At 41.9% G+C, this 18263-nt stretch overlaps 1 protein-coding gene across 1 annotated transcript in view; it reads left to right on the top strand.

The window, feature by feature from the left end:
• Positions 1-675: 675 nt before the first annotated feature.
• The window catches only part of LOC146669794 (retinoic acid receptor gamma-A-like), a 38611-nt gene continuing 21023 nt past the window's right edge, over positions 676-18263 (top strand). The window contains exons 1-2 of the mRNA XM_085406401.1: positions 676-904; positions 12598-12959. Coding sequence (XP_085262527.1) covers positions 12791-12959 — 169 coding nt within the window. The 5' untranslated portion in view covers positions 676-904; positions 12598-12790. The remainder of the gene's footprint in view (positions 905-12597; positions 12960-18263) is intronic.

Genomic DNA, 18263 nt, shown 5'->3' with positions numbered 1-18263 from the left:
GTTTTAAACTATTGTTCCCATCACCCTGAGTCACAGGGATGCTAGGGTTTATTTCTATCCCATCAGGAACATTTAGTCACAATAACCCACTGAGTAGCCCTCGATTGGCTCGAGGCCCCCGGACTCCCACATTGGCCGGCCGGAGTCCTAAAGTCAAGGCATTGTAAACATGGAGCAAATGCCAAAAACTGACACCGATATCCCCAAAGGTGTGCAGCCCTCTGCGGCGTGTGTGTGTTTGTGTATGTCTGTGAGTTAGTCACTGTTTCACAAGGGCGGCTGTACGTACACATACGCGCCGCTCTCTCGCACGTACGTGTGTTGGTTTAGGTCTATCTTTGGATGGCGAGGAAAGGATGAACAAATTTAGAAATTCAAAACAAACGGCCACACAGTTGAAGTCTAACAAAAAGAGTGTTGACTGACAGTATGCAGTAGATGGAGTGAAGGTAAAGAGAGAGACACAGACTTTGAGACAAAGAAAGAGAGGGGTGGGGGTAAGAGGTGGCGGTGGTGTTGGTGGGGGTGGTGGGGGTTCAGCAAGTTGAAACCTAAGATTTTTAGACCCTGTTTTCCCTGCCTTCGGGCATTCTGTGGCTGGTAAAAAATGTGCTGTATATTTGAAGTGTTGGATCACGTGACAGAGGCAGGGTTTGTGAATCAAAGTACACAATGATTTCAGGAGGAGAGAGAGCGAGAGAGAGGGTGTATGTTGGTGAAAGAGAAAGAGCGAGAGAGACGGGAAAAGGAGAGGTAGGAGGAATGCAACAGGCTGAGCTCAAACGTTGCTGCGAGAGCGACTTCTGACAAACTCAACAACTACACCTCGGCTCATTTCTCCACTGACTTACAAACCACTCTTCTGTGTGGTGTTTCCTTCTCTGACCCCCCTCTCCCCGGTCTGGTAAGTTTGCTTTTCAGTCTTACTTTCCTTATAAGTTAATTCAAGTTGGCGGTTTGCAAGAGAAAGAAGACAGACAGAGGACATGTCAGAGCATGAGTGAGATGTGTTCGTGTTTCTCTTGTCTCTCTCCCTCTTTTTCTCAGTGTGTGTGTGTTTCTGGGGCAGCATGAGTGGGGAGATTGAGTTTCCCGAGGACAGCTTTAATTGAGAACAGAGCTTTTGAGAGAAGGAGAAAGAACAACAGAAACAGCTCGGGAAGCGAATGAAAGCTGATCGGCACTTGCGCGTGCTCTCCGTTTCAGATGATGAATACTTCTGTAAATCTTTGTGTCCGTGTGCGTCCGTCCTCATTTCTTTTGCTCTCGGATGAGTGTACAGCTCTGCGGTTAATTCCTGACTTCCCAAACTCTGATTCACGGTTGTTGAAATCACGATCTTGGAAAGGAAATCAGCTGAAATGGATGTTGAAATTCCCCCAGAATTTTCAAGGATGGCACAGTTCCCATACAGCGCATTACGTGCTGCATACATCAGATATGGGGGTATTACACAAGCTTCCTAACTATCAGACGCACTTCCAGCAACAGAAGAAGTGGCTTCTACACCCTGCAGGCCCCTACAGCCGACAGCCTGACTGTCAGAGTTGACGGATCATTCCATCAACATCACAAATGGCCGAGGAGGTCTAGACTACCTGAGTGTGTACACACACACAGCCACTCATCCCCTGCTGAAGGTTATATAAACAGGTTCCCATCCCCACAATTATATTAGTTGGATGGAAACACTGAAATCAGTTACTCCGGATATCACAAGACAGTCTGGTGTGCGTCTGATCACCACTCCTGCTTTGCATTATCTGTGTGTGTGAGAGAGAGAAAGTGTGCATGTATGTGTGAATAAGCTTAGTGATGGCCACATATTGAAACACAAGCTCTTTTTGTGCACTCTGAATCATTCCAAATAGCATCCTTTGTGCGACGTGCTATATAAATACAGATGCATTGCTTGATTGATGATCGTGATTAAGATGTTATTTGCATGCTGAGTGCCTCTTCCCAGCTGAGCTGAGCTTTCCTGCATCTGTCTCCTAACACTACACTGAGGGGAGTGCTCGCACCGTGCAATGCGAGGCCTCACCATGAGCTCCTCTAGCAAACTCTCGACAAATCTATTCCAGATTCATTTTCCTTAATGTCGGGAGGAATGTTCATCAGCATGTCCGGAGGAAAAGTGCAGGAGTCTACAAATAGGACATAAACAACTGGGTGTAAAATGATGCATATTATATTAGAGCGATCACAAGGTGGAGAACGGTTGAGAGACTCACTGAATATGGCTTCTCTTCTCTTCACCTTTCTTTTCATCAGTTGTTCATTTTCTCTCTTGGCAGATCTCTGTAGAGTGCCGGCTATTGAGCGCCGCTAACTCCAGGTTGGCTCTCTTCAGCATTTGAGGTTTAATATTTATGATCCATCTGCAGTTGGTTAGGCCTTGTTTGTTTAATTGTTTTAAAAGCTGCTAGAGACGATATTTGTTTGCTTGCATGTGCATGTGTTTGGGTGTGTTAGATAAAACGCGTTTAACTGCATTGCAATCTCATCATTGTTCTGTACAAGACTGACAGCCCCTCAGGCTGAGAAGGATGTCTGGCTCCTCTCTCTTTCTCTCCTTTATTCCCTCTGTCTCACTGACTTCTTTCTCCTTTATTTCGTCTCCCTTACACAGCTTCCATCTTTTTTTTTTCTTATCCATGTCAGCTGAGTTTCATTTTATATGGGTTGCTCTCTTGGTTACTACATATAAATGGAAACTTGGAACTTCCAGAACAAAGAAGCGAGAGCTTGCTACTTGCTTTTGAGAGTGGAGGACACAAATGTTTTCTTGTTCCTCAGAATTACATATTGTCCACAGAGTTATTTAGAGAGATTTTAGTGAGAGTGCACTGGCTGTGGTTCGCTCTAACGTTCCCAATTGGCTTCAGAGATTTGGACGTAACTTGTAACATTCATTGTTGCTTTCGCTGCACTTTCCCCCCCAAACAAGGCTCAATGTGTCTCACTGTGCCTAAAGAGCATCTCAGTGTTTTTAATCATGGCCCAGGGCTGCTCTTCAGCACAGGCTATGGCTTTAAACGCTCTTCTAATCCTCTCTGTGGTGGAACAGCGAGAAACAGACTGAGGATGTGTATGTGTGTGTTTGTGTGTTTCACATTTGACTTTAATACTAAGTGAAAAGCTGCCTACTGAACGCCTCAGTAAGGTCTGACCCACGACTGAGCTGATGAGCCTCAAGCAACAGGAGCTGACCCCAGCGCCAACATGGAGAGCCTCAGTAGCCCACAGGGTACCTTCACATAATGACAACATTGTGCCATTTACGAAACATTACTATCACTAGCATCATCCCAATTAGCGCCGCTAACACAGAATTGCCTCCTTGTTATTCCAAGTCATGCCACGTCTCGTCTTTTAAATGTGTTCACCAAAGTGAAGCTAAGAATTACAGTCAATTCACATTTTTTAGCAAGTTCGCATAGTAGCATCACAGGATCAGTGTTTTGTCTGCTGAGATTTATTTTGATTCAATTCGATTCACATGGGCCTAGAGATCAGTTGGCAACCACCTTGCAACCACTGGTGGGCAGGGAAAAACAACCTGCAACTCATTGGTGAAATTAGTTGCCGAGGCATAAGTTGTTGCACTTAAAACCACCTTGCTATTCCTCCTCTTTGTTTTGTTTGCTAACAGTTTGCCATAGTCATCACCATGAACCTGTAAAGAGTGTGATGGAAATGAGAAACCGTGACCGTTTGACCTGTTGCATATGTATTTCTGGAAGTTCCTTTCTCAAGGCATAAATATAGGGAGGTGAATGATTAAATCTAGATTGCAATCAGATTTAGTAACATTTGCAACCTGCAATTTGTTGCTAATTGCACCTGTGTTTAGAAAACAGCGCAACTTTTGTAAATCACCCATAAAACTAGCCGCACCTATGAGCGCTATCTGAGGATTGCAATCGCACACTATGTTTCCCCATTTAGAAAATCTTGCACTCCAGAACTTGTTGATTTCAGCAGTAAAGCACAACTTTTACTTTGAAGCCAAACGTCTTTTCTAAATTTCACCACAACTTGGTTGTTAATCCTATGCAATGCGAGTGTGCAGCCAACCGGATTTGAGTCTTTGGCGAGCAGATTCTGGCCCTTGGGCCTTATGTTTGACACCCCTGCTGTAATAAGATGGATGTGTTGCAAAGATTCGGAAGGATATTTATCAGTAACAATACTTGAAAAATAGCTATGAAATAGTATCTTGATACCTAATATTTACATTCGAGTGTACAGTGTCGACGAAGCGAACGACATAATTGCGTGCATAAATTGAAAATATGTGTTCCCCACAGCCAGATTATAAGATGGCTGTCAGACACTGATGGTTTATGGCAAAGCAGTATTTGTACTCCTCAAAAGACATTTTTATATGTCAGTTTGACATAAAATATAGTACGGTCATTTGTTGGAAAATCTAATTACGCTGTTTATGGGTGATGGTGCCTGTTTTTTCTCCTCTGTAATGGTGTTTGTGTGTCAGTGTATGCATTTTCTACTCGCCCCGTCCAGCATAGCTCATGTCTGACTGACTGCACTCACTAAGCCAGATTAGTTTGTGGTTTATGGTTTACAGCTAATTGTCCCCGCTGAAGTCATGTTTTTCCTTGCATTTGGCTGTTTTTCGGGGGACTTTTCAACCTTTGTGTCCGCTCACACTCAGCAGAGTTTGGGCTCTTTATTTCCTTACCGTCTCCATAGATACATCTGTATCTATGGTTCACTTTCAACAAAACCTTTCTCTGCATTTGTTTCCATTAGAAATTCCTCTCTAGCCTGTAAGCACATTTTTAGTCTGCACGCCAAAAGAAGCTGAATACATAGAATACTGTTTGCTTGATCTTACAGTGACAATGGCGAGTAGATTACAGAAAGAGAGAGGGGGACAGATGCAGATAAGCAAAGCTCAGATCCACAAAAGAACTACACAAGAATAAGCCTGTAGCACTTTACCATTGAATACCTGCCTATTTTCCAGCTGACGCACATCGCCCTGGATTGAACTACACTTGATGCTTTGAAAAAAAGAATGACTAAATGGTTGGGTAGAGTGAGACCATCTTTTGAACTTAATGAACCCAAAACAAAAAAAAATTGAAGTGAAGAAACGGCCGTTTTAAGTTTGAGTGACCTTTTTCTCAGCCCGACAGACCAGAGCATTTCGTTGGCCTCGATGTCGGAGCGGAGCGCGTTCCAGTAGTCGTAAAAGCGAGGAAAACAGGATTTGCTTTGCTGCTAAGCAAAGTATAGCCATCCATGCATCACTAGAAATGCACCGCGATGCTGTTCACATGTGCCGCCACCATCTTGGATTGTTTAGCCGAGGTCGACGGGGCCGCTTCGACTTTTTGCGTTGGATTTCTGACTTGAAGGGGCGTTTCAGTTAAAAATTCCAGCCAAGGACTCAGAAATTCCAACTTCCAACGTTTATGTGTTTAATATCAGATAAACTATGTTTTGTAAACGCTTGAAACATTGTCACACTTTGCATAATCAATAAACAGAAAACGCTGTTGTGTAATACATCAAATGTGCCAACACTGAGCGCTTATTCACCACTTGATCAAATACAATAGGGGCCAGTGTTGCCAACTTAGCGACTTTGTCGCTATATTTAGCGAGTTTTCAGACCCCTTAGCGACTTTTTTCCTAAAAAAAAGTCGCCAAAAAAAGACATGAAAGCGCGTATCGCTTTTACTCTCAACAAGCAGCGGGTGCTGTAACGCAGTCAGTTCTTCTTTTACTCTTTTTACTCTTATGCTGTTTTGTGGATCACAAGGTTTAAAACTACTTATAAACACACACACACAATGTAACTCCACCAGAGTGCCTATTTCGGGTCACTTTTGCCGGTCCAAGCCCAGGTAAAGGAGCAGGGTTGGAATTGTGACATTAAAAAAAACAATAATTGCTAAAAGAAATTTAATTTGTAGTTCTAAATAAACTCTAAATGCATTTAGGACGTTTTTTACTCACTTTATGTCTCTTCCACGAGGTTATTTCTCTCTCCAACAACATAGGTTACAGGTACATTAGCATGACCAATTATGCAAATGAGGCGATGACGTCATTTAGCAACTTCTAGCGACTTTTAGGACAACCGATAGCGATTTTCCTTACTGAGGAGTTGGCAACACTGATAGGGGCATCGGTGATGTGGAGCAGAGCATTCATTGTGTGCGGCTCCAGTTTGTAGTAGCTGGATCTCCTCCAAGCATGAGCTCTGTGTCACCTCTGTGCTCCACCCAGACAGCAACACGCGTTTACATGATCAAATTCCCCCCCCCCGGCACAAGAGCTCTGTGATGGTTTTGCCACAGATACAAATGCAGTGTTTACCTCATGTAGTTAAAAGCATGAAGAGCAACGTTCAACAAAACAGTACACAGAGACTGGAAACAACCTCTCCGTGGTCAATCTTTCCACACTGCATCACTGGCACACAAAAAACTGCCTAACCGTATTCCAGATCATCCTTACAAGGAGAAACCCAGCTCACCCTAAATGCGGTGATATTCTAAGAGCAGTAAGGCTTTGAGATTTAAGAATCAAAGGATCAAACTCTAAGCTGTGCTTGGATTCAGAGTGGCTGATGATCCGACCTTAGCTCTTTAACGCCTGATCTATCATATTGATATATGAGGTTTTTGGGAATTCCATTTTTTAGTTCATCATAGAGATACGACATCATTCATCATCAGAGAGAATAAAAATCATCATCTCAGTATAAAAAAGAATAATCACAGTCTAAATATAAGGGCTCACAAATGTCAGCAGATTCCTGGAGGGAGATAGCTGAAACTACTGAAATGGATGTGAGGGAATGTACGAAGTGGAAAAACCTGAGGGACAATTACGCTCGCCACAAAAAAGAGCCGGGAACCTGGAGGGAAAAAAGTCCCAGCATTTTATTTTTTTCCGTCGCCACATATGAACAGGACCACAGGAACTAACGCACACACAAGCATAAATGTGGGCAACGATGTTTTTTCAGTTTCTTTTCTTTTATGTAATTGGCCTATTTAAAAATCATGTTATAAATGTTACACGTGTGCATGATACACCGAGCTTTCGCACATAGGTTTGTGTGGAGCTTATTTTTCTGGTGTGATGCTGATGTATTGTTTCACAATAGCACACAGCAGAAGTTTTGGATTCTGAGTGATGCTAGTTTTCTTTCTTAGTGTGAGTGCTTTTTCATTTCTGTGGCACTGTGGCTTTCTGCTGGGACCAGACCTCCAGTCCCTATTGTGGCCAGAGGAGAGGATGTAGTAAATGTTGAGCGAGGATTCAGAGAGGAGTTAGGCTAGAAACATTTTCTGCTACCACTCTTTTCTCAGACACTAAAGTCTTAATTTATCTGTCTGACTGAAAATGTTAAGGCACATTATCTCCGCGCCAACAGAGCTTTTATTGAAGTTGTGACCAAATTGTCAATACGCCAAAGACTGATGATCTGTCACCAGACCAAGGCTATTTCCTGAGGCTGCTACTGCAGTGTTAGCCCGACTCCACCCTGCATAATGTGTTTTTACAGTTTTACAAAACGCCTTGCCACAGAGAAAAAGAAATCATTTGGTAATTTGGCAAAGAAATCATTTTCTTTTAAAGCAATGGTGGAAGCCGAGCTTATTTCCATGCTAAGGTGGATAATTGTAAAAACATGCCCCTTTGTCAGCATGATTCTGTATATTGGCCATTTGTCACCTGTCAAAACAACTTATCTGCCTAAATGAACTCTTAAAATAATGACTCTTGGGTGTTTTTTGTGGACAAATGGGACTGTTTAGTCAGTGTGTGGACAGCTTTCTGCTGTATCTCTGTGTTCTTATATAGCACCTTTCTGCTCACCTTGAGGACTCAAAGCACTTTATGCAACATGTATCATTGACCCATTCACACACACACATTCATACATGCTTTCTGTCTAACATGCACGAGTGTGAATGAGCAACTCGAGGTTCAGTATCTTGCTCAAGGATCCAGGACCTGAACCACCAATCTTCCAATTAGTGGATGACCTGCTCTACCTCCTGAGCCACAAAACTGCAGTTATTCAGTTTTTAGATTTGAATACAGCCAATCACTAGTGCTGCTATTAAGCTTTGTTTACTTTGATTTTGTTTCTTCTTTTTCTTCAGGAGACTTTAAAACAGAGGCTAGGCTGGTTAGAAGCGTAGGATAATAGAAAAAGTAGTTTAAAACACAGTGTGGGTGCAGTTTGAACCCACTTGCCTTTTAATTAAATGGTGGCTGTTATATGGGGTTTTGTGGCTTCCAAACCAAAGAAAATATTGCACTTGCCCTTTTGTTCAGGCGTTTTTGCAGGAACACAGATCTCCATAAAACAACCTGGGGGTGATTTGTAAACTCTTGTTTAATATAAAAAATTTCAAATGCTGCCAACTGAAAAGAGCACAAGTATTGACAGGGTCCCCTTTCACAGATGATTGGAAGTTTTGTTGGCAAAGTCCTCCAACCATTTGTAGTACCATGCCTACGCATGGCTTGCGTAAGTGTTGCATCTGGTTAGTTAATCCTGGGAAAGGGAGACATTAATAGCATGATGCTTACATGTTAGATTTGGTGAGGCCAACTCCTGAAATGCTAGTCTGTGTGTGTGTGCATGCGTTTGTGTGTGTGTGTGGTTTCATAACTATAACCTCAAGCCGAATTGGGTTGGAAAAACCCATAAAGTTCAGTAACACTTACACCCAGGATAACTGAATCCAGATAATGCTCCTAATAAGAGCTTAAAACATGCTATTCAGAAAGTGGTTTTTTGACTTTCGTCTGTTTACAGCTGAACAAAAGTGTTGCGACACTGCATCAAAGACAATGATGTGGCTCCAGTACGTGTGGTTTGATGGAAGTTAAGAGAAAACAAGCTAATAACACTGCTGGAAACCCCCATCCTTTTTTTCTTTGCAGCAAGTCTGTTTTTTCATCCTCAAAAATCTGGGAGAAAAAAAAAGAGCATCAGTTTTATGTGTGTGTGTGTGTGTGTGTGTGTGTGTGTGTGTGTGTGTGTGTGTGTGTGTGTGTGTGTGTCAGCACGACCAGGACCAGATGACCCAATTTGACCTGACCCAGCCAGGTCTCATAAAAGCAGCGTTTAGGCCAGGAGGCCTGGAGACACAGCGCCACTTTTGTTGGTCTACTGAAGGTGTATTCCCCCCGGAGGCAGAATGAGGGGGCGGGGGTGTCGCTCATTAGAGAGAAAGAAACCAGTCCTTGGCTTGGGCACTCATTATTTCATAGTTTATTAGTGGAAATAAAGTAGTTTCTTTATTTTTATGTATGTTTTCTGCAACCGCTCTGCCCACTCCTCTCCCCCCCCCCATACTGCCGTACCACAGTCTGCTCATTCTGTTATTAATGCCATTTGCAGTATGGCTCTAATTAACAGGACTCTGCTCACTTTTTACACATGGCCTGCCAGATGCTTGAAACTCCCTCATATGCCCCCCCCCCCCCCCCCCCCCTCTCTCTCTTTCCCTCTTTTCCTTTGTTTCCCTCTTTTTTCCATCTTTTTCCTCGGCTTTCGACACTTGATTTTTTCTTCTTCATCCCAATCCTTTTATACATCTGGCTTTCAGGCTTTCATAGTACTGATTTCACCCTTTGAAATCGATTGGTTAAAGAGTCAACTCGAAGTTGCTGCATCTGCGATAGGATTCTCTGTCCTATATTTACTACTTCATTTTTCAAGGTCAATTGCCGCTTTCAATGGCGCTTCGGCATGTGTGAACATTGTGTGTTTTCCACTGATTACTTGCCCCTGAACATGATTAAAGTCAAAGAACATCTGTGCGCACTCGCCGCGGCAGCCTGCGTGTCCGTTCTTGACTGTCTCGCCGTGTCCTGCTTTCAGAGAGACATGCGTATGCATAAGTTTTACAAAACGTGGCCATTCCACACCGCGCGTGTAATCCTGCACACTTTGTCCGACCTGTGTTTGATATTCTTTAATCGTCAAACACGAAACGGCTTTGTGAAAAACAGTTGCAGGGACTCTCCCTGACCACAGCAGAGCCAAGCAGTTACAGAAAATATGTCAGTACGGGAAATATGACTTTTAAAACAACACTCACTGCGCTGACTTTGTGGCTTTGTGTGTACGTGTAACGTCTACTGTATGTGTGCGTTTGTGGGAGAAAGTGGACGTAAAAGACTTTTTCCTCTAGTAATCGCACACTGTAGATTAGTTGAATAGTTGGTCCACCCTATTACTGTCAGTGACAGTGAGAAGCACTTTAGTGGTAACACGAATTAAAATCAGTAGCACTACGCTGTGTTTCCCTTTTTAAAGTTGTCAGATAAATCATTCAGACCGCCACTTCCCGTGAATCTATAATCAGTAATAACAAAGTTAAACCATATTTTTAATACCTTTCACGTTTCTTTTACAAAAGTATTTAGTACCTCTTTATTCAATACTTTGTAGAGGCCCCTTTGGCAGCGGATGCAACTTTTGAGTGTTTTTGGTTTCTGCAAACTATGCGCACCTAAATTTGGGCAGTTTGTTCCGTTCCTCCTGCCAGATCCTCTGAGGCACCATCAGATTGGTTGGGAAGCATCAGTGAGTGCTTTGGCCGGGCTGCTGCTAAAGGACACTCAAACACTATCAGCCAACCTCTAAGTGACTCCAGGGTTGTTGAGGTTGTGTACTTTGGGTCGAAATTGAACTGAAAGGTGAGCTGTTTCCTAGTCTCACCTTGGAAAAGGGTTTTCTTCAAGTGTCTTTCTGTATGTCCCTGCTGCTGAAAATAACCCTCTCATAGCATGATGCTACAACCACCATGCTTCCCTCTAAAAGGCAGGGGTCACCGGTGGACCACGCACAGTCCACTTTGATCTGTAGATGACCTGAGCAGGAAAGAATCGCTCCCCTTTCCCATCTTCTGTCCAACTACTGTCATTACTAAAAAATACTTCTATTATAACACCAAAGAATTGTGTCATCATGGCTCCTGGGCCTATAGGTGTTGCATTCTTCTTAGTATATATATATATATATATATATAAAAATAAAAAAACACATTGCAAACTTTCAAATGGGCATCATTAGACCTAGTTTTGGTCCACTGGCCATATGTTTGACACCTATGAGCCAGGTGAGGACCACACAGATAGTGTTTAGAGAGGTCAGTGTTCACTCATCACGCTTTCTTTTCTTTTTTTCTCATAGATGCTGTTTAGCAAATACCAAGCTGGCTTCTCTCTGCCATAAAGACATGATTGATGGAGCACAATTGAAAAGGTTGTCCTTCCAGCAGCTTCTCTGCAGAGGCTGTCTGAAGGCCGTTAGTTTTCTGGCCACCTCTGGCAGAGAAGCCTTCTAGCTCAGTTACTTGGTTTGACCAGTTTGATCATATATGACTTTCCACACCTTTAAGAGTTCCTTGGATTTTGTACTGTGAACGATTAAAGCATACATCCAAAAGATGTGTGCCGCACAGCTTCCATGGCAGCTGCTATTTTTAGCTTGCTCCCGAGAAGTCCCCTTGACCACTTACACCGCGCAACTCTGCAATTTTCGTTCTTTCAAACTGATCCAAATTTAACATGAAGTAACATCGTTAGTGATGACAGCGCACTAGCTGACCAACCTTTTGTTCACACCTTTCTCTCTGTAGACATACAGACAGATAGATCGATCAAGACATGACTTGCTTTTGAAGACGAAGCGCTGATACATCCTCTTTGTTTTTTGTTGTTACTTAGAACTAAGTGTGCGTATCTGCTGAATCAGAGCGTTAGTCATACAGTTGTAGTTCAGTGTAGGACATTTGTAAATTCATAATTCTCTCACTGTGCCTCTCACCCACCCTGGGTGTTGGATTCCCATGCTGAAGCAGGCCCAAAACAACAAGACATTCTTTGGCCGAGCTGTATTTACCACAGCCCAACCACAAAGACTTAAGCTCCACCCACTCATGAAATCACGAAGGGGATGGGAGTCATAGAGTAAGATGATATGAGGGCTGCCCTAATTTAACTTTTTGGATGGGCCACAGTGTTAATCCTGAGAGACGGTTAAAGGTGAGAAAAGTTGCACTCATTGAGCACCTTTAAGGCAGTGGAGGAAAAGTGACTTTCTTTTGCTTTTTTCCGTTAAAATGTGAATGAGTAATTTTGTGTGTGCATGTGTGTGTGTGTTCCTGTAAAGGGTTAACTTTACCCATGTTGTAGCTGGCCGCTCTCGGGCAGGCTGGCAGGAGTCAGGCTGGCAGGGGAAACAGAGAGACCCTTTATAGTACAGTTCTGCTGATTTAAATCATATGGCATTGCCTAAAATTATTGCACTACTTGGAAGACAGACAAAAAGAAGGATGAAAGTTTTGTACTCCCCTCTGCTTCAGCTCTCGCAACTGCTTCTTCGACACTTCTGTTTCCTTTTCTACGTCTTTCTCTAATTTGGCTTCGTGGTTGGAGTTTGCTTTTTTAGGTATCTCAGGTTTGTGCTCAAAGTTAAAGATTTTTGAATGAATTGATGGGATTGTTAAAACGTTAGGTGAGTTTAAAGTTAATAGGCATATTTAGCCATTCTTTCTTCTCTTCTCTCCTTCTCTACAGAGTCTGGACCCGGCCAGGTTTTGGTTGCTTGCTTTCATCCCTCTTACCTCTCTGTGAGTGCAGACGGGCCCGCAGCTTTGAGGGGCTGAATGGCACTAGTCTGTTTCAAGCTCAGCAGAGGCTCCTGACGAGGAAGAAGAAACGGCAAGAAATTCTGAGAAACGTCATCTAAACCACCACTGTACTTGTCACGATGGCGGCCAACAGAGAGCACCAAGTGCGTCACATGACGGGTTACCCTCGTGCCATGTACCCCTTCACCTTTAACTCCATGCGGAGCCACTCCCCCTTTGACCTGCTGGCCAGTAGTCACCTTTTTGGCCGTTTTGGCGCAGACCTCCCCAAAGAGATGGCTGCATTGTGTAAGTATTAAAGTTTACTATAATTGTTATATGTTGCTCTGAAGATGTGTATTATTGGCAGTTTGAAGCAGTTCATGTGTCCATTATGTTTCTTTAAGCATTTTTTAAAATTGTTTGTATGAGAACCGTGATGTAACCGGTTACTTCACTTATCCTTAAAGCACCACATCATATTTAACTGTCTTAAAAATGCCACAGTGTCACATAATAACAACGGTTTAAACTAGTGTAAAGTTCAGTCAGGAGGCAAGAAATCAGAATCTCACACCCCTACACATGACAAGACAGTGTGTCCAATGTCTGTCTCCTGACCACTGCTTTTCAGTGTAAGACATTAGAGACTCCACAGTTTTGTAAAAAAGTCTTTAGGGCCAATTTGAGGTTATAATAAGGCTTTAGATCATGCACTGCTGAAGCGAAGAGAAGAGAGTTTTTTCTTGTTTTGTTTTAAAAAAAAAAAAAAACTTCCATGTGGTAAACCAGGCAGATGAGGGCAGGCTGGAAAAAGGGAAAAGAGTTTCTTACTTGATCCCAGAGTAAGCGGTGCTAGATCGAGAAAAAGTTCACTTTTTGAGTCACAGGGGGTGCTATTGCACTTCACTGTGACTCGATGACACAGAAAGTCGCTCGAAACGCTGAAATGTAAGGTTTGAACAAAGACAGATGCTAACCGTTGACTTAAAGGATGCAAAGCACTTAATCTGCTTCTTCTGCAACATACTTTTTGTTGAAAAGGACTTTTGTTATATCCACTTTTGTTATTAGTCACACATTAACAAGCCACAAATACTAAATCTGTGTTTTTGTTGATTAGAAAACTAACCTTTACAATACACAAAAAAAAAAGTCTTACCTTAGTTTGATCTCTAATTGTCTGCAGAGCACGCTGCTCTATCCCTCTGTTTCAACACTGGAAAGCATTTATAGTTACAGTCTCAAATGCCCTGTCAGGCTGACATCAGGTTTATAAAACCCTGCTGAGCACACTTGTCAATCAGTGTGAGTTTGTGTCAGTGTGTGCACAGATGATGTGTTCACTGAGTTATCTGCTGATCTTTAGTCATTTTCTGGAGCCTCTCTCTACAAGAGGGAGATCTTCAGGCTAATGGCACTCAGGCTGTGATTACATCTTTGAGATGTCGCCTCTGGGACTGTAACAGATACACAGACAGAGACAGAAAGATTTAAGGGACAGCATGAAATATTCCAGATAGATGATTAGCGTCGCATGAAGCTCAGACAGACTGCCAGGTATGCACACTGTATGTAAATCAGTCAAATCGTTTTTGATATATTGGTATTTCAAATTTGTTTGCTAGTGTAGAAAAGACAGAGAAGAAAAGGTGTGAGAAAGATCCTGAATAAAATCTAGGATTACAGTTATGTGGCATTATCAGGACTCTATATGTCATTCCTTAGATTAGAGTTACGTGCACATATCTGTGGTCATTTTAACTTCTGTATAATTTACTACTTCAGCCTCTGTGTGCAAAGTGAAGATTAATATTATGATATATAATATTACATTGTTCAAATACAGTGTTGTGCAAAAATCTTGACTTATCCCTCATCTCTTTATATTTTGCTTGGAAAATGTGAAAGGGATATAAGGATATATAAGGAAAAACAGTTTGCACAGTTCTGACAGGGTTCAAAGTCAATATTTGGTATGACCACCTTTATTCTTCAACATGAATGCTCTTAGTCCAGCTTTCATGTGGTTTCTTTAAGAAACCTTCAGGAATAGTTCTCCAGGCTTTTTGAAGGACATTTCCTTAATGAAATGTCTTCTTGAAAGCCGTCCTTCCACTGAGACCATCTCTGATGAGGCTTCAGTGAACAGAAGATGGATCAGCTGAAAGGTCACGTGCATCTCTCAGATCCTGTGTAAGGTCTTTGCTGGATTTTTTTCTATTTCTTAAGGACATGAGTTTCAGATTCTGTTCATTTTCTTTAGGTAGGTTTATCCATTTTTAAGGAGACACCACATTGCAATATGCCAAATTTCCCAAGGTGTATGTTATTGCTGGCATTTTCACGGTTTCAACTAAGGAAATGTGAATAAATGATGTGTTTTTGTGACAGGCTGCTAGTATCAAAGTGCCTTAAGATACAGATTAAAATTGCTTCTAAGTTTCTGCTTTGTACGTTTAAGTTATGTGTCTTTTCAATGCTTGAATACATCATTGGCCAGTGTTAAGTGTCTTAACAAGCAGACAATAAAAATTCCTCTGAAATGTTCAGTTACAAGATCTGGAGAAAGAATTAGCAGCAAATGTCCACGAAAAAACTTTAAAACACCTTGAGAAAGCCTGGAGAGCTATTCCTCAAGATCACTTAAAAATGACAATAAAGTCTGGCTCCGTGGAAGCAAAATGTGAAGAAATGAATGACACGTGACTTTTTCGCAGTACTGTACATGTCAGTACTTGAAAATACAGAATTTTTAAAAAATGGCTGTAATTAATCTGCAACTGGTATAGTGATATTGTTGTCCAACCCCTCAAATTAAAGCAGAGCTTGTGCTCTTTAAGCCTATATTTGCTATAATTGTAACTTTGATTTGTTTTGACACACAGTGTCCAAAAGTATTGAATCAAAATGTTTAGTAATGGCGCAACAAAGTAACACAGAATCATTTTAGTCAGAAAATCTGCTTTTGTCTCTACTGTTTTCTCTTATTAATAGATGGCAGAGACCTAAAACTGTACTGTAGGTTGTGGGTCAGCACCAAAGATTCAGGAATTACTGGTGTTTGTGTCTTTAACACATTCAACCCCGAGATATAAAACATGTATTTACAGAGCGGAGCATCATCAGCGCAGTCATGATTCAATTTGAGGCAAAACTTAGGAAGTAGTATAATTCAAAGGAGGTGAGGAAAATAAAGAGATCACCTGTTCAGTCACCACCTACTCCCCTTTTCCTAACCATATGCACATCATTTGGGTTTTTGTGGAGCAGACTTTATATTTTTATAAAAGCACGAGAAGAAGAAGAACTCAGCTGATAAGCTAATGGCCTCAAGTTTGGCTCTCTATTCTCTCAAAAGTCAGAAATGCTGTTGGCCATGTCGAGGAAATTCTTGGTACGCAACATTTATTTTAAAGGCAGCAAAAAGAGTTGTGCTTGAGTTCGCTCCAAGTCTTTGTGAAGCTCTCACTCTGGTATCGTCTCCTCTCTGTATTGTATTACAAACAAATCGGTGTCTTGGGGCCACGGGCAAAACAGTGTTGAAATGTAAATTTAACGTTTCCACAAAAGATAAAATGCAGACGAACAAACACTGTAAAGTGCGTGAGTTTCATCATGTAAGTCAGTTTTAGAAGGACACAAAAAATACAAATCCATTCTGTAAACTTTTGTGCTTCACAGAGTTTCACTCGTGGGAAATTTCAGGTTTGTTTGTGCTTCATGTTATCTATGCCTTATATTCTATGTTCAGTGTGCTGACCACAAATATTAAGATGAGTAGAAGTCAAATACTTACACTTAATGGTCATTTTGTTAGATACGTGTTTTTAGTTTCTCATTAATGCAAATATCTAATCAGCCAAACACATGACGGCAACGCAATTCATTTAGCCGTGCCGTGGTTGTTAGTGCCAGACTGGCTGGTCTGAGTGTTTCAGAAACTGCCGAGGTACTGGAATCTTCCCACATGAGCATCTCTGGGGTTTACAGAGAATGGTCTAAAAAAGAAAAAATATCCAGTGAGTAGCAGTTTGTTAAAGGGCCTTGTTGATGTCAGCGGTCACAGGAGAATGGTAACTGCTTTGAGCTGATAGGGAGGCAACAGTAACTTAAGTAAGTGTTAGTTACAACCAAGGTATACAGAAGACCATGTCTGAATGCACACTATGTCAAACCTTGAAGCAGAATGGCTACAGAAGCAGAAGACCACACAAGGGTCAGCAAAAAACAGAAAACTGAGGTTCACCAAAACTGGACAGCAGAAGATCGGAAAAACATGTATTTTCTTGTCATACTTTTGGATCAGTTCGCACTTCCACAGCCTACACGAGTATTCTTGCTGACCACGTTTGTCCCTTTATAACCACAGAGTTCCCATCTTCTGGTGGCTGCTTCCAACAGGATAACTGCCACGTCACAAAGCTCCGATCATCTCAAACTGGTTTCTTGAATATGACATATGAGTTCACTGTACTCGAATAGCCTCCACAGTCGCCGGATCTCAATCCAACAGAATACAATGGGAAATGGGAGATTCACATCATAGATCCGCAGCCAATAAATGTTATTACACGGACCAAAATCTCTGAGGAATGTTTCCAGCACCTTGTTGAATCTGTGTCATGAAGAATTAAGGCAAGTCTTAAAAAGGGGGGGACCTACCCCAGTACTAACAACGTGTAACTAATAAAGTGGCCACTGATTATATTTGTCCAGCGTTATCATGGTTATTCCTCGTCTGTGTTTGGTATACAAAGCAAGCGTGTGCTTGGTATTGCAGAAGGAATTCAGTTATCATCATTATAATTTGGGAAAGGCGTTGACACGTTTCTCCACCAAGTGAATAAATTGAAAACTAATTGCTTTAACTCTGCAGGTATCCCGTATATAAACAGAGTTTACTGTGGCTGCCTGCCAAGAAGGGTTTCAATAGGAAGAATAACAATGCAGCCAATAAGCCCTTTCTTTACCCTCAAGTGAGGCTACAATAAATTACTTATCTCCCGGTAGTGTAGTAAGTGAATCAAAAGTTTATAAAAAAATTTCTGTGGAAGTTTGAGCGGGATTTGCAAATTAATTCAATCCATGCCCTAATCAGTGTGAGTGGAAAACTGGACTTTGTTTCCTAATGAGATGAAACTCGGAACATCCCTGGAGTTGAAATTAGCGGATATCCACATCAAAAGACCCCTGCTGTGTGTTTAATCATGCTCTGAGTTCTCTCTTCTTCCCCTAATAGCTGGACAAATTTGGCAAAACACACATGCGACTGATTTTGTCTGAGCCTTTCCTGCTCCTCCTGCTCCGGGTTTCCTAGAAGTTCTGTAAATACATTGCACGGTATCTGGATTTCACGTTGAATATCGATTGACGCCTCCTTTTGTTTTCTGGACACAAAATTGGTTATGAAAGTCTCGCAGGGAAGTGGTGAACACAATGTACCTTCGTAATTTCTCTACTAGTAACATCTTGTTCTTTGTAATGTTTTGAATGTGTGTGTGTGTGTGTGTGTGTGTGTGTGTGTGTGTGCACACGTGCGCGCATGTGTGATATTAGTAATATGAACCTAATGGCTCAGAGTGAGGCTTGTGTGTTTTTCTTTTGTGTCTG

The sequence above is a fragment of the Rhamphochromis longiceps genome, linkage group LG5 (assembly GCF_057381845.1).
Source record: "Rhamphochromis longiceps isolate RC_006_pf linkage group LG5, R_longiceps_female_GT1.1, whole genome shotgun sequence".
NCBI classification, from domain to species: domain Eukaryota; kingdom Metazoa; phylum Chordata; class Actinopteri; order Cichliformes; family Cichlidae; genus Rhamphochromis; species Rhamphochromis longiceps.
Note: the sequence above shows the minus strand (reverse complement) of the source record. Positions and strands in the feature narration are given on the sequence as shown.